The 18,144-nt window shown below is 34.3% G+C and overlaps 1 protein-coding gene across 1 annotated transcript in view; it reads right to left on the reverse strand.

Annotated features, from left to right (window-relative positions):
- Positions 1-18,144, reverse strand: part of TMEFF2 (transmembrane protein with EGF like and two follistatin like domains 2) — a 256,359-nt gene that overhangs the window by 225,041 nt on the left and 13,174 nt on the right. Inside the window, exon 4 of the mRNA XM_081242786.1 lies at positions 15,622-15,648. Within this exon, the coding sequence (XP_081098912.1) occupies positions 15,622-15,648 (27 nt within the window). The remainder of the gene's footprint in view (positions 1-15,621; positions 15,649-18,144) is intronic.

An 18,144-nucleotide genomic window follows, 5' to 3' on the forward strand; every position in this document is an offset into this window, starting at 1 on the left:
TTGCTGATCTCTTTGCTTCCCCTCTTTTTTCATCTATAATTCATTTTCCGCACAGAAGCCAGAGCAGTCTTTTAAAAATATAAGCCAGATTATACTACTCTCCTTCAAACGCTTCCCATGACACTATAAATAAAACCCAAATTCTTTATCACTTCTCCATTCTCTTCTTCTACCATCTTCCTGCTCAATCACTGTGCTCAAACTACACTTACCTTCTTTCTGTTTCCGGGTTTAACTAAGGTCTCCCTTAGGGCACAGGCATTTGCTTTTCTCTTTGCTCTGAGTACCCTGCCTCAGGTTCTTGGTGCACATTTCTTATAATTCAGGTGTTCATTGCAAATCTCACTCTTCCCATAAAACCCAGTCACTCAGAATTATGTCATCCTGTTTTACTTTATTAAAAGAAATTATTACTCTCTGAAATGTTCTTGTTTATTTGTAAGAAACAGCTTATGCCTGTTTCTTTCCTTTAGAAATAAGCTTCACAAGCAGGGACTTTTTTTCTGTATCTCAAGCATCTAAAACATGACTGTCACAAAGCATAATATTGTGCCATGGTATCAAATAAAGAGAGTATTTAGTGTAACACAGAGGCAAGTACTGTATTATCAATAAATGCTAGTGGAATAAATGCTCTCAATTAAAAAACAAAAACAAAACTGTGTATGTGTGTGCATGTGTGAGCAAAGGACTCATAAGCCAAAGTCACATCACACAAAACAAAAAGCGTAGATGTTTCTCCGATTAGTGCAAAATTCCTACTAAACAGCAGCAGCCTCCTTTTAATCAAATTAATAAATATTTAATATATTTTAATATGAAAGTTTATATATTTTCATTAAAAATCTCTGACTTTTGAATATATGGCAGACTACACAGGAAGCAGTGGAGAAAAGAGTAACCATGGAGCTTCAGGGGCCTGGGTTTAAAGCCTGGCTGTGCCACTAACTACATGGCTGTGGATAAGTAAATTAATCTTTGTGTCTTTTATTTTCTTCATTGGAAAATGGAGATGATATGTCTTTCTTGAAGAGTCATAACAAGTATTTACTATGTGGCTATAAAATACCTGACACAGAGTAGGTGATCATTATAAGTATCTTAATAAAAGACAGTATAAATCAGTCTTTAGAGTGTTACACTGGGCTTGTCAATTATTGGAACAGATAAGCTATATGAACTTTAGTGATTCATGTGATTATATGTATATGTAAATTAGCACTGATGTGTCTCTATCAGTGATTCTGTAATTGCCCAGTTTGAAAGCAGCACAGCTAAAAGCAATACACTATTTGAAGTATTTTTCCAGCTACTCCTTTTCATTCTCAGTAACTTCAGGGAGTAGTATCCAGCTAAAGCATTTTTCTTTTGCTTGGCCTTGTCCCAGAGGTACAAAAATTAGAAATTTTGTCAGAAGGAATGCTCCCTCAGCATTATCAGTAAATACAGTGTGCTAGAAATGTCAGAAATAGTACTTTTTAATTCTCAGATATTTAGAGCTGAAAACTACTTAGAAAAAGTTAGAAAAACAGTCTCTGAATTTAGAAAAAAATTAAGTCTTTGTTGAAACAAATACATTATTCAGTGTAACGGAGTCCATTTCATAAATCCACTCAGCCAATCCTTTGTAGTTCATTAAAATGGGCTTTGCCTTCTATGACCAAATTTGCAGGTGCAGGAAGAGGCACCTGTACTAGTTTGTGATGCGGTGGCAAGTATAGGTTGTGCTCGACCATATCAAGCCTTGAACTGTTGGCTAAAAAAAGAAAATGGTTGAATGGAACTAAGCGGCTCTAGATCTGAATTCTTCTCCCTTCCCAAATATTGAAAAGGTTTATATTCCATTCTAGGCATTTTTATCTCCTTGTCCTCTCCCCTCAGGTATGGTTATTCCTACAGAGAGAGGGATCAGAGGAGAGTTCCATGAATGCTTATGTTGTCATAGAATGGCAGCCCCCAAACTCTCTACTAATATATATATATATATTTAATGTATGCATACTGCTCAACATATAGTCAAGACTCATCCAGAATTACATAATAGCAAATAAGAAAAGAACTTGGAATATAGATCTTTTAAAGATTTTCCTTATCTTCCTGTAGAAATTCCTAAAAGATCTGCATTAAGACAGGTAAATATTTGTGAAAGAGACTGAGAAAAGAAAATGATTTTGAAGCGATGAAATACTTTCTATATGGAAATTCTTTTAAGTTTCCAGCTTAAGGCTTAAGTAGTCTAAGGTTCAGAAGGAGGCTCAAGCAATTACAATCAGTAGATCATTCCTGAAGGTTTCCATATGCCCTGCAAGACAGGGCACTAAAGAGAATACCGCTAATGAGATTGCAGGGGCAAAGAGACAAATGGATGGGGTTGAAGCAGAGTTTCCCAGAGTGTGTAACGCAGATTACTAATTCCTTTGATTTTTAATAGATCTGTTTAAGAAAAATGTTTCATGGTCAGGTGTTCTTTTAAAATATCGTTCAAACAAAATTTAGCAAGCTTCTTTTCTGTAAGATTTCTTAGCCTTGCCTATGTGATTAAGGTGAACAATCATCCTTGTTTTTGCAAGACTGTGGAATTTCCTGGGATGCAGGATTTTCCATGTGAAAACTGTCAAAGTCTTGGGCAAATTGGAGCAAGTTAGTCGCCCTATCTGTGACTCTTCAGAATGGGTCAAAATATGCTCCATTTCTCCATTTCACTTAACTGGATACCCTCCAGTATAATAGCATCCTGAGGCGTTCAAGTTCTACCGAACACATTTCAAAAGTCAGATCTCCTACTTAGCAGTATGAAGCATTGATTTCAACCTTTGTCTTGTCTGGCAAGAACAAAATCTATTTTTCCTAATGAAATATCCTCTGGCAGCCTTAAATGGTACATAGGTGAGAAAAATCGGGTAGAGTTAGGAAGAAACTCTATGCCTGGAACAACTTTTTCTTGATTTTCTTCTCAAAACATGTATGTGTTGGGATATAGAAACTATTGAGGGAGAAATATACTAAATGAATAAATATTTGCTGTGTTAATATGGAAAGAAATGTTGAGTTGGAACATATAAAAAAAACATTAGCACAGCCTACCCAAGTCTGAAGCTATTTAACATTCCACATTTTTTGTTCCTTACACGGACACTAAAACATCTCTTTCCACAAAACGTTGAAAATCGCCGCTTTCTCTCTTTTTCTGACATTTTACACTGAAAAGTCCTTTCCTCTCTTACCAGATTGTTCTCTTATCTTGTTTCTCCAAACTCTCCTTTTTATCACTTATAAATATCTTCTTTTATATCTGAGCACAACATTACCATATTGTTCCAGTTTCATTCATGGGGGAAATAGATGGGGAAAAAAAGAGCATGGGGATGTGGGGAAGAGCTGTGACTCAGAGTTGGTGGAAGAAATAGAATCACTCTGTGGATTTCTTGAGGAATGACATCTCATGGTATTTCTGATGCGTACTCAAGTGAGTCGAGGGCCATAGTTAGCAGTTACTGGGAGATGGGAGAGTGGCCTCCTGGTTCACACATGCATCAATTAATTGCTATTGTACGAGCTGACATTGCTCTGCCAGTTCACTCAACCATGTATTAATTTCACAAATATTTATCAAGCACCTACTACATGCCAGGCACAGTTCTATGAAATTCTGCTGGTTGCATCTTTATTTTCAGTCTGATGACAGCTCAGTGACTTATTTTAAAATCATTTCCTCTAGAATTTCCATGGCATCATATGGAGACTCCCCTTTCCCCCTCCACATACTGTTGCATATTTCATAAGCTGAAAGCTGAAGCTCACAGGGTTCTACTTTCATATTTCATTAAATTAAGAAACTTTCTACTTCTAAAGAAATAATACCCAGTGTTTTATTTTCCAAGTAATATTATTCTATGGTTAAAATACATTTTATGTGGGGTAATCATTATAATTCCTTGAAAACTCAGAAAAGACACGCTTTTTTTTCCAGGGTTTTCTTTTTGTTTTGTTTTTGGTTCAATGTCAAATTAAATGAAGGTACCAAATGGACTTCCAGACGATTCTATTTTCTGGCCAAAGTCATTTGGTATTTTAATAAGTAATTTGGATGTGGGATAAAGTATTCACATAGGGAAAAATTACCTCAATTACCTACAAACTAACTAGAATCTTAAAATAACTTTTTTTTTCTCTGCACACTACTTTTAGGAGAATGAGGTAAATCACAAATGAACAAATTGATATTACTAGTATCAGATGCCATGCACTGATAGAAAATCCAAAGGAAATGCAAAGCCTTTTAGCTTAAACTTGCAGCCTATATTTGTGCTAGGCTCCTCTTGGATTCCCTTGATTTTCTTTAGGTCCTGGATAAGCAGGTGCTTATTTCTGAAGTTGTTTTAGGCTTGTGAATATCATCTTCTTGCCTTATTATTGGTGGAATGTATCAGTCTCTTACTTTTTGTTTTGTCTTTTTTAGTCCTTTTCTATTAAGTTAAAATAATTCTACAGTTATTTTAGCACACAAAACTCTTCACATTTAACTTTTATTTCAGAATTTCAATTAATTTAAACTGTAGTACACAAATGTGAAGAGAAACATTTCAAAATTTAAGCACACTTTGTTTTGGTTGGTTTTAGTTCAGCAGAGCAAATATTTAATGAGATCCTACTAAGCACATGGCCTTGTGGTCTGCAGTTAGGGGTATTAATAATTAGCTCTAGGCACATAGACAAGCAGGCTATTTCAATGAATCAGATTGGTAATACAAAGTAGAATTGTATTTAGTCCAATCAGCAGATTGAAGGGAATCTTGCTGGATTATATTATCCTTGATTTAGTCTTGGAAGATGAATAATATTTAGGCAAAAGCATGGGACGGGTTTCAGGAAGAGGGAAGAGCATTAGCAAAGCAAAGAGGCATGAAATCTATTGACGTTGTATCCCAATGAACTACTCTCAGTGAAAAGGTACACTGGAGTTGTCAACTCTGAGGTGAAGAAGATTAATGACGAGGATGGAGAGGCAGGTACTGGAGCAATTCTGGAGGTCTTTGTACCTCCTACTGTGAAGACTGACTTTTATTCTAAGGATGATGGACAGCCATTGTTGGGTTGTAAGCAGGGGAATGATAGGCTCAGATAAGTATTTTCTATAAATCATTCTGACTGTGCAAGTAAGAAAAAATTTTAGGACAACAAAACTGGAAGAAGGGAGATGTGTTAGGAAGATTTTTTAAAATATTACAGATAAGAGATGACTAGGGACTGAAATAGGGGATTGGTGAAGGGTCTGGACATAGCAATCTGAGAACTATTCACAATAGAAAATTTGCACAGTGTGCTGATTTATAGGGTTGGACTGGCTTTATAACTCTGCCACATTCTATTTCAAAGCAGAGCTTGGTGTGAGGAAGCTCTCTCTTCATGAAAGGTCAAGGGTGTTTCCTGAATCCATGCCTAAACGTGGTTGGGCAGCATGGACCTCAAAAGCAGTGAGAACATGAACTTCCAGAATATAACCGTTTAATATCATCCCACTATTTAAGAGGCAGTAGAATAACTCTACTACTAATTCCCCTTTTTTTCCTCTAAACTGTCAGCTATTTCTCTTTAATTATATTTAAAAATAACACTTACTTTCAAAGATAAGCACATTCAAGCTGCTATTATGGTTGTCTTTTGAGTAACTGAATAAAATCTTCAACATTGTAAACTCTCCAACCCTTAAGGATTAGATCTCAAACTGCATCAGAAAGCTTGAAGTTTTCAGGAAAGATGATACTATATGGCTCAATGTGTCTCTTCACCAAGTTTCCACTACTACCACTTAAATCAATGTGTCAGAAATTCTGCTTGCCAAAGGTCATGGTTTTTCTGTTAGTGCTACAGTCTCTGGAGAGGATGGTCAGTGTGTCCAAAATGACTATCACTCTAATACAATGCTTCCAAGATGATGCAAAATTTCTCAATTTAACCAGGATCAAATATGTGCAGAGTACATGAATTTTGTGTAGAGGCCATACTAGAAATGGTTTCCCTCTTTAACTGATCCCACTAATACTGATTTTTCTGTTTGTGGCCTTTACCATCAGAAGGTAATGTCAGAATAGCCATCCAATCAGCCAAACTATGGAATTAATGGGTTAGAAAAGCAGCTGGAAAATGCGAGAAAATGGAGGAGAAGGTTAAGTTTATAAGAAATATATTTATTTATTTTTTTATATTAAATAAATATTTAATTAGGAATAGATCCTGTTTTAATGATCCATCTCTAAACAAGTTCTTGGAAGCATAGGTCCAGCCTTATTTAAAATCCAGTTAGTTCTCCTTTTATTCTTCTCAGAGAGAGATCAGAAAAGAATGCAAAACTAAAATATCTTCAGAACCAGTTTACTAACTGAAAGTCACTAGAATAATTCTTCTGGTTTGACTCATTGAGCCAGAATTCTGACATTATTTAAATGTATAGTTTTCCATTTACTCCTGGATTTTTTTTAAATGCCAAAGCTATAACAAGTATGTAGTTTACCAGAGAAAATGAAATTGCTCTTTGTTAAGTACATATTGAAAATCATATGCTACAATATGTATTGTACATCTAGTACAGTAAAACAAAAAGCTATATTTTCATATCCAAATTTGAAACAAAAGTCAAATGCAATTTGGCATGCACTGCAGCATGTAGAGAGATTCCTATGTATTAAATACTGTCCAGTAACACCTGAAATGTTCTGTTTGCTTACAAATACCAAAACAAGAGAAGGACATCTTAAATAAAACCCTAAATACAAAAATACCTTAAGAGAAAAAAATGGATTCGACTACTGCACAACCTAAGATATCTATTTGTAAAGGACCATAGACAGTGGTCAGATGGGTAGCAGACTGGTACATCTGAGATAGACAAGGGATACTCTGGAGAATAAACCACAGACTCCTGAACAGCAATGAAAACCAGACAAAAAAAAGTTATCTTTTTTCTTTGAATTACAGAAGTCTTCCCTAATTCCTCCCTTACTTCAACACAGTGCGTTCTCAACCCAGATCTTGTAAAATCACCAGTCAGATCACAACATTCTCCATGCTCCAGACCTTCAATGGCTCCCAGCTCACTCACAGGAAGAGCCCAACCCCATAGGAGTGTCTGCAGGGCCACCTCCATGTCTCTTCCTCATCTCCAAGTACCCTCTCACTCACTTCAGTCCAACTAACATCCGTGATCTTCTTGAAACACCCCAGTTACACACCTGCTTCAGAGCTTTTGCATGGCAGTTCTCCTGGAAGGCCCTTCCCTTGCTTATTTGCAAGCCTTGTTCCTTCATTTCCTCCTCATCTTTGTCCAGGCCTTCCTGATCATCCCAAATATATTAGCAACCCTCCACCTTCCGTTATCCCACTTTTCCCCACTTACCTGGCACTCAGCATCTAACAATCTATATTTTTTCTTGTTTATTTGTTTACTGTTTGGCTCTTTTCACAAGAAATAAACTCTACAAGGGCAGGAATTTTGTCTGTTTTGTTCCTTGTTTTAAATTTTGCAGATCGTAGAGGATGCCATGGTGCAATATGCACATTTCCCCCTTCTCAGCTGCTGGGAATATTGTACACAGACAGCTCACAGCAGAGTCCCTCTCCAGGTCTAGTCTGTAGCTGAAGAGAGCCACCTGTCCAGAGGTAACACTCTCTTTTTGGGGTCACCCACATCAGTGGTGATCAGTGGTGGGGTGGGAAGGCCCAGCCCCATCATCCTGATTAAACACAACTTACAGGGGCCATCCCATATTAAGGGCTCCTTATGGGCCCTCCTGTGGCTTTTTAAAACTGCACCAGTCCTACTCTATCTGCCCAATCCTACATTCTTCCCTCCCACAGATGCTGATCCTGAGAGCACTACTCAGTGAACTTCGAATGTACAAATCTCAACCTCAGAGTCTACTTCCTGGGAAACCTTGCAAGGATCACAGATGAAGAAACCAAAACAGACTGTGTAAGTAACATCCATGGTTACATAGCTAGTAAGTGGTGGAGCCGGGATGAAACCCAGAGTCTACTTCCAAAGCCTGTGTTTTTAACTACCAGTTCCTGCTGCTACTCACACAATCATATTTCTCCAAGAAGTTAAAGTTAAAGTTAATGAAATACTGGGGCTTCCCTGGTGGTGCAGTGGTTAAGAATCCAGCTGCCAATGCAGGGGACATGGGTTCGAGCCCTGGTCCGGGAAGATCCCACATGCCGTGGAGCAGCTAAGCCCGTGCGCCACAACTACTGAGCCTGTGCTCTAGAGCCTGCGAGCCACAACTACTGAGACCATGTGCCACAACTACTGAAGCCTGCACACCTATAGCCTGTGCTCTGCAACAAGAGAAGCCACTGCAATGAGAAGTTCACGTACCGCAATGAAGAGTAGTCCCTGGTCACCGCAACTAGAGAAAGCCTGTGTGCAGCAACAAAGACCCAATGCAGCCAAAAATAAAATAAATTAAATAAATAAATTTAAAAAAGAAAAAGTTATCAACACAAGAAGAAAAACAATGTGTAACTATGTGAAGTAATGTATGTTAACTAAGCTTTAAAAAAAAAGTATATGAAATACCTCACAGTGAATACTTATCAAAGAAAAGGAATGGGATTAGGGAAGGCAGATGAAGGGGAAAATTAATAGAAGAGAATTGATGACAAACTATTATAGACTGATGAGTATGATTAACTTAGATAACAGACCACCACAAAAACCCACAGGGGTTTGAGTACTACACTGAATAGAATAGATGGTTTCAGAAATAAAAATGAGAGTGGGAAGGGGGTAAGAAGATGGCATAATGAAGCTCATATGATTGTTGATAGGATTTATGATTTATATAAACCACAGACTATGGGATCTGTCTGATATAGACGTTGCAAACAGCTACTGCAAGAGGTAGGGTAATCTTGTAGACTATAGTTTCCTTCCTTCTTAAAATTCAAGGACTGGTTTAGTTAACATATGTACTGTTGTTGGCATTGTGGGTAAAATGCTATTTTCTTTCTGATTATCATCCACACATCCAAAGATTGCTGTTGTGATTAAATAAGTTAATGTTATGATAGTGCTTTTTATAAACCGTAGAGCATTTTACAAACAATTATACCTGAGTTAGGCATCCTTATGGATTTATCTAATTCATGCTCTGACATCAAGCAGAACTATTACAAAATCTTCCCATCTATTTTAAAAGAATCTTTCTAAAATTTTCAAATCCCCTTAGAAGAGCTCTGCAATGCTTAGCATCCTGATGAAAATTCTTCCTTGTAAGTATACTGAATCCCTCAAATTGTGAATCCCTCCTATTTCTTCTTTTTTAGATTTCTATGGAAGCAATATGCCTGCCATTGTAGTTTTAAGGATTATTTACTGTTTGGAATTTTAAAACGTTATCCCTTATTTCTTATTTATCTTATAGAACTACAGTTCCTTTCATATCAACACTATGATTTCACTCCCCTTCAAGGTGCAGAGCTAGCTATCTCCTCTAAATACTGTGGTTGGATTTGTAGAGTTCTTATTATCTCAGCATCAGTACTTTAGACCATGAACTTAAAAATCACTAATTTAAAGATCCAAATTTCTAATTAAACCCTTCAGAGAAATTATATTCTTAGAGTAAATGGGAAAAAAGAGCAAAGGTAACAAATTCTTTTAATTTCATTTTTGATTTTTTGGAGTCCAAAGTTCTTTGTTTATTATAAGTTTTAGTTTATTATAACCATCTTTACTATAAGCAGATATTATTCTCCTTTACCAATAAAGTAAATGAATCTCTAAGGAGCTTGAGAGTAAAATCAGATAGGCATCCTTCAAGCCAATTAAAAATCTAGAATACAAATTACCTGATTCTTAACCCAAAGCCATGTCTACCACACTGCACACAATGATTACATTTATTTTTCTAGCTATGGTTTTTAAAAACCCAAATGAGTGATTCAGAAAAAAATGTTTGTGGTATCCATTTCACATTCTCAAGCAATCTTCTCTGGAAATTCAATCAATTATTACCATTCTACTGGGAAAAAAAGTTACTTTTAAGATGGTAGTCATATGTGAAGACAAAGTACAGCCATGTTGGTAACAAAGGCTTCTTCTCCTCCCTTTTCAGTTTCCATCATTCTCACTTTGTTTCCCTCCTTTTTTTATATTGTTCCAATTTCATTTTCCATTATCTTCATTCATCCTACCTCTATTCCATTACTACATCACAATATTGTTTCTCTTTGAGGTATAGAGAAAGCAAAATGGATTCTACTCCATGAAAACCTGAGATAAATGTCAATTGTGGTTCAAGTATCTATAAACTCATCTCCAGACAGAAGAGCAGCTCTAAGGTGTAGGACAGCAAACGCAAGGATAGTTTCTGCTTCCTCCCCGTATGTATTGCCCTGAAAAAATCTCAAACCTTGCATACGTGGTAGAATTTTTTAGTTGAATCAGTATTTCAGATGAAGTTGCTTACAACTGATGCCTGTCAGACTTTGGCTGTAATGTGTACCCAATGGAGAAAATACATGGTGAGGCACATTGTGCTTGCCAGAATTTGACCATGACAGTAAGGTGGAGAAGGTACGGATCGAGGTTGGGAAAGGGAATAGGTATAGCAACATGGAAGAAAACATTACTTAGCCTGATATAAGAATATTTTATGGAATGAATATTCAATTCCTTGTTATTTATAGTATACTTAACAATTTGTTTCTACAGGGGATTATTTCTCTTTTGATAATTAGAATCATAATTTTCCCATTGTGTGATAAGAAAAGAATTTACATGTAAATCTCCTTGAATGTAAAGAACTGTGTCATATTCAGTGTTACAGCTCCAGAAACCTTACCATGGTCCTCAGGTTATAGGAGGCTTGTTCAATTTGACTTAATTCTTGAATAGCATCAAATCCACATTAGAAATGACACACATTAGAAAATTAGAAAGAATTTTTTAAAAATAATTTTTAAGTTCTCAAACTTGTTACAATACTGTTTTCTAGTTTTTAGCAATCTACCTATCAGAAACAGCCTAGGTTTGACAGTTTGTTGCAATGTAAATATTTCTTGTTCTATCCAAAGTATATATGAAACAAATGACTTAATTATGTACATCCAAGTAATATTATACAAAGATAATTTGCACAGGACAATTTTGCATTAAATAGAAACATACTGTAACCGATTCTGTGCGTTAAGGTCATCGTAATAACAATTATCTGGATTATTAAAATAAAAATCAGACTTTATACAAATAATGAATGTAAATTTGATTTGTTGCTGTACATATCTGACATTAATCTCTTAATTAAAAAGATTAATTATTAAAGAATTCTCTTAAAACTATATAATTGTATAAGTAGGCCCAGTGCTTCATTTTACCTCATGAATTAAAAATATACTCACTGTATCTATGTTGTATCTCTTAGAGACATTTTATTTATACAGACATTATCATACTACTTCCCATAAGATGTTACTAAAGTTTAATCGTGAATTCTTCCAGAATTCTAGCAGGATAATATATTTATAATTATTTTAATAGTTAAAATATAGTTGTTATTTTACTGGACTTATTTTTTGTTTTTAGGGATCTATCTAAAGTCTAGTTAATCCAGAAATAATTGTTAAGAGTAATGGAAAATATTCATGGTCTTATCTTATAATATGACTGAAAGACTATGAAAGAATAGCAGGTGTTAAAAATTATCCCTTAATCACCCACACACCCTTAGATTTTGAAAGGAGGTTCCTTTAATACTTCTTTCTTACTACAGTGTTTGTTGCTTAAGGAAGTCTGTGGGTGGAGAAGATGTTATTAACCCTCCTACACACACCTGTTTTCTTATTTACAACATTCAATCTCCACATATATAAGTACTTGAAACACCAATCCCTTTCTTTCTACTACTTTCTGAAATTCTTTGGAATTTGGTCCACACATGACCACATATTACCTTCCTATCAGACACATATATAATTAGTTATAATTTATCCTGAATTGATTTTTCAAGTATGAGGCTATCCAAAAGATTCTTTGATATAGATGCCTTTCCAACTAAACATTTTTGTTTGAAAACAAAGAATTCCATAAACAGCTGGTCTTATGTTCAAAACTAATAATACAAAATTATTCTTTGTATTAATGAGTTTTCTTAAACACTAAAAGAATAGGATACAGTCACTGAAATGGGAAAAGCCAACCTTTAAGATTTGTATGCAATATTTGTTTCTTATTACTCTACAAATTACCTTGATGAATGAATGCACATTTTGCAGACCATGTTGAAGACACGGTAAACATGTCTTACTAAATAAAGTAATAAGCCCTTTGAATTGTTTCATCTGAATAAACAAATCGATGGTTAAAGATTTTTAAACCCTCTATAAAATGTATACAAACAAGTTAACATAAATTTTATGAAACATTTAGATCCCTTTTATATTGTAGTAAAAATATTCCCTCATAAAAATATTCCCTCAAGTGCAGTAAATGGCAGATATGCCCTTGTGCAAATGAGCTAAACTTAAATTATTTTTTAAATAATCAGGTCTAATCTTCAATGCTAATGTAATGTTTATTCATTTAAGAATATGGGACAATCTAAAAAGTAAAAATTGATGTACTTTTAAAGTGATTTTGGATTTGGAGGTTTAATGATATCATTTATGATAGTCATACATATAAGTGTTTTCCAAATAAAATTGTTCGCTTCACTATTCAGATCAGTGCACTCCATTTGGGAATTGTATTAACTTTTGTTAAAAGAAATTAGAAAAATAACCATTAACCATCCAAAGTGCTTGCAAAGATGTCCCAATTATTAACCAAATACACGTTATTGAGAATATATCCTACAGAGACCGGTTAGAACGATCACTAGCTAGAATTGTTTGATTAACCAAACAATCACAGGTAATTCAATCACTTCTGGTTAATTCAAAGGAAACTGATTCTGGCTCCTCTGATATTTTGGTAATAGGAACTCGGTCAGAATACAGAGCAAGTCCATCCTCTGTATAGCAGAGGTAGCAAGTCAAACATATTTTATGTACAATCCAAAGGATATGTGAAATGGAATTGTGCAGGTCACTCTATGTTTTGGGGTTCTAGTTATTAAGCTTTTTGTCATTTTGTATTACAGTAAAAAAATTACAGAAAATTAAAACCATTAGTATTTCAGAGCAAAGTAACACATAGACTAGAAAAAATTTATTCAGTAAAAACAAAACAAAAACACTGTTGTGTCTCTGACTAAAAATGAAAAAGGATTATGCAGTTAGGAGTAAATACTCATTTACCACAACTTCCAGAACAACTCTTTAAAAACAATACAACTCAGAATTAAATGGGTTATATGCTTTTTTTTTTCTTCTCAGAGCAAGGGTTATATGCTTTTTTTCTTCTCAAAGCAATTATCTCTTTAGAAGTTGCTTTGTTTTTTTTTGTTTTTCTCCAAGTTACTATAAAATACCAATAATTGAAAGGAAGAGTAAAAATTAAAAAGGAGAAAAAAATAAATGAAAGTAGTTTCTAACTAATATATGAAATTTAAGTTATAAATGTCATATTCATGAAATTAAAATGATTTCCTAAAACATCACCTTATTCAGATCACAAGATAAAATAATGAACCTAAGATTTCAATACAAAATGCAACAAGGAAGAGTGAGGTTGACTTCGCTGTCAATTGCCTGTGCTAATTACAGTGAACAAAAAACTGGAAACCAGGGTCTGAAAATCCACTACACCTTATTATTAAGAAAATGAAGAAATGATGTATTATATCAGGAGAAGACTCAATTAGAAAAACATATACCATGATGCTTTAACAAAAGGAGGCACTCTGTTTTGTTTTTAAAGATGCTAAAAAAGTAACGAGACATTGTGTGAACAGTGGAACAGTTGAAACAACACAGTACCTCCCAAATTTAGTTTACACATAAAACTAAATAGCTGGGAAATATATAGAATTTTGCATAGAACTGCTTCCTTCCAAAATCAACATTTTAAAAAAATGATTAATTTCTTAATATTCTAATAGTGAAATAGTGAAATATCTACTCAAGGAACTATCTTTTTTCCTTTCTTTTTCTCTTTTTTTTTTTTTTTTTTTTTTTTGCGGTACATGGGCCTCTCACTGTTGTGGCCTCTCCCGTTGCGGAGCACAGGCTCTGGATGCGCAGGCTCAGCGGCCATGGCTCACAGGCCCAGCCACTCCGCGGCATGTGGGATCTTCCCGGACTGGGGCACGAACCCGTGTCCCCTGCATTGGCAGGCGGACTCTCAACCACTGCACCACCAGGGAAGCCCCTCTTTTTCTCTTTAAAATTTAGTTTTCCTAGAGCTCTTCTTTTCAAAACTTCTAGGGAAGTTTTTTTGGGAATACTATATTAATCAGCTAGTGAAAAAAAATTTATTAGAAATAGTAAAAGACTGTCTTAACATCAAATGACGGCCTAATGTCATATGTTTAATGACATGGAAATAAATTCATACTCTCATGGTACTGAATCTTGACTCCTATTCAGTTTTAATCTTTATGAAAAAAAAATTGTGCTCCAATATGCTGCTCTAATTTTATTCTCTGGGTGTTGCTTATTTGAACTAGTTAAGCCTTTCATTCATTACATAGGGTGACTTGATAAATTTTTAAAGTGTTGCCCAAACCAGATAAGGTGAGCAGTAGAGATCTGACTTTCCTAACTCCAAGGCCTTCTTTTCCTCATCTTTTATTAAATTCTTCATTTAAAAACTAAAATTTACTTGAAACATACATTTAATCATTTTATATAACTTCAGCGAGACCTTGAGAGAATGTTTATGTTTTACTCATTCTATTTTCATTATTATTGTTGAAATTATATTTAGTTGTTTCTATTTTTTCTTGTTGTGTATAAAGGTAGAATTTTGTTTGGATTTCATTTGGAAAAGCAGTTTGGGAAATTTACAATGAAGGTTCAATCCATAAATAAAATCTTATTTGACAGTAAGCATGTCAGATCAAATTTTGAAAGTTTCTGCCTGTCTCTTATCTTACATACTTCTTTAAATGCACAACTAAATCATTAAAGCATATATCTTGTTTTAGTAAAAATAACTATAGATTAATTTAATCAAAGAAGTAAAGACACTATCTTATTTTCACTGGCTTAAAGTTTATCTTTTTTACTTTTATGAACTAAAGCTCTTTCAGTTTCAAACTATTAATTTGATAACTATGTTCTTATATACATGTTATGTATGTATGTGTTATGTATGTGTTAATATCAGTACCTTGTAATTATGTATTTTAAAAACCCAATATTTAAATTATTTTCTCATGAGTTTTCTGTCCTACCAAATATGCTTGGAGGCTTCTGTTAGGAAGTTTGACATGCAGATTTATCTCAAAGTTAACTCAAATACAAACACATAAATGAATGTGATATATTCATAAATATATCAAATAATTTACATGGTATATACATTTACTTAGTATGGAGAATGATTTTTTTTTGTCTTCCCTTTCCTAGAATGCAAAATGTGAATTCATCTTAGATATTTGTAATGGCAAACACATAAGTAAATATCCATGAATAATATCCACATGTAAGTCTTCAAATATATAAAAAGGCAACTCCTACCTCCATCTCCAGATCCTGATCCTGCATCTGGGGGGAAAAAAGGAAATAATTTGTTTTTGCTTGAAAAACATCTTCAAAAAATGTGTATGACTTTATTTTAAAAAATTCATGTTTACTTTCTCCATTAATATGGTACTATAATTTTTAAAAATTACCAATATTTAATGTGAAAAACATATTCACATCAACCTAATTTCTATACTATAATTTATAAAATAAATTCCTTATTATTTTCATTCTTAAACTTCATGAACAAAGTATTATCTAGCTTTGGAATAATTCCTAAACTTGACTATGTTAAAACTTCTCATTTTAATTTTAATCAACATGAATTTGGTGCCTTTAACACAAAAAATTAAAAATGAGATACTTATAGCAATCAGTGAGACTTAGAAATTAAACAGCCTAAGACTTGTGGCAAATAAACACATAATTAAGGCTTATATTCTTGTACATTAAATTACAAAGGGAAAAATAGTTTAAAAATGAATATCTTTTTATATAAGAGCTAATATGTTTTCCAAATACCACAATTGTGGATGAGTCTATCTGCACCCAAAAGCATCTTTCAGTTTTGAAATTGGTGGAAGAGTGAGCCTAACTTTTGCCTTTGTGATTAAAAATGGCTATACCCTAGGTGATGCTGGCAGAAAAGACAATAACCTCCCTCTGCCTTTCTCCTTCTCCATATCTCTCCCCTCCCTCCCACATAATTACAACTCCTGAAAGTTGTCAATTTCTGAGAACTCATTTCCCAGAAACACTCAATTTCCTAGTTTAGAGTCAAGACCATGGAGTTTCCATTTGCTTCCACCTGTTAAGTGGAGACATCATCTTCCTTCTGTCTCCCCACTTCCTTCCATTCTAAATACATTTGGCTATGTATTTTTAATGTTAATGCTGGGAAATAAGACTAACACTAGTATTCTTTGTCTGATATGTCCTCAGTTTACATTGAAATCTCAACCAGGGTTCAAGACCTATATCAAATGCCACTTCTACGAATTAGTGTTTGCTGTTTTAGACCAATTAAAATAAACTACTACTTCTACTTGTTTGCCTCCATGACACTTTATTGAGAGGCACTCATAGACAGAGGCATGATGTATGAAAATCTACAGAAGGCTGACACAGGGAAGAATGGATGCCTCCCCAGTAGTTTTCTTTGTCATTATGTTAGACATTAGCACTGTCATGAAGGAGCAGTAGTTTGAATTGTCAGCCTTGGTGGAGACCCAGACTAACTAAATTCACAAGGTTTAACCCTTTATTAAATCAGAACGTCAAGTCATTAACTGCTTACATGACTAAGGAGCAAGTCACTGGGCCAGGCTATCCTTTCCTTAAAGGCAAGCTAATTGGTAAAACAATTTATAATAAAAACCCTTCTTAGTAAATGTAGACTCAAATAAGGATTCTAATCATATGATTTGATTGTTTTAAGGTAACAGATACAGAAAGGCTGATACATTCATCTCTATAATAGGAAAATAGTCCTGTCAACTGAACTGAGTCCTAAGTCACAGCACAATCACTTTGGACAGGACAGTGCTTGAATGGTCAACATTTGTCAAGTCTCCTTTGTGTATCTTTTCACAGACAGAATTTTAACTGACTTTATTTGAATTCATTTGAAAGCTTAAGTCAGTATTACTTATAAAATCATAAGAGGCTAATAACAGGTTGTACTATTTCAGCATTAATACATTCTACCTGTCTTTTAGTTGAATGTGTATAGTTTCTTATTCCTTTCCCACTAAGTGTAAACGTCTTTAAATCAAGAACCATGTCTTGTTTAGCTCTCTATACTTCCACACACATAAGAGAAAATGCATAAAATCTTAAGTATTCAAAGCTCCAAACATACTCATTGGATAACATAAGGAACGTTATTCAACGTTCCTAAGCTTATTGGTCCTCTAGTCAATGGGTATAGTAATGTCTATCTCACTGGACTATTTTGAGGATAACTGCACAACAACACATTTTAAATGCTTATCACTATGTCTAGAACATAATAATTAAAATTTTGAGTGAACATCTTGCCTATTCATCTATACGTTTTCTGCTAAGTACATATGGCTGGAGAAAATCAAGAAAAATGGCAGTAGTATTTTGGCTTGTATTCCCCATGTATGTTTCTAAAAATTCAAGGACGATGATCCTTAAGACAATTTGTGTTTGATTTGACCCAAATTAAGTAGTTAGTGAAGAAAGGAGGAATAGGCTGAAAAAAAAATGGTCACTTAAGTCCATGGCATCATTATAAAATAGTGATGGGAAGCTTTAAGGGTTTCTTCACTATAAAATGAATCATCTTTGCAAACCAGAGACAAGTAGCCTACTAAAGCCTTATTAGTGAGACAGAAACACCTAAGAAAAGAAGTCATGCTGCTGCACCTGAATCTGGGCTCCTAGTCAATACATTTCTTATAAGGCAAAAAAAAAAGTGAAATTGACAGTGAGGCTATTAAGCAGACTGCCCAATAGGAAACCATTTTCCAGACAAAAAATGATTTGTAA

Source organism: Mesoplodon bidens (genome assembly GCF_964165515.1).
Source record: "Mesoplodon bidens genome assembly, chromosome: 8".
Taxonomy (NCBI): domain Eukaryota; kingdom Metazoa; phylum Chordata; class Mammalia; order Artiodactyla; family Ziphiidae; genus Mesoplodon; species Mesoplodon bidens.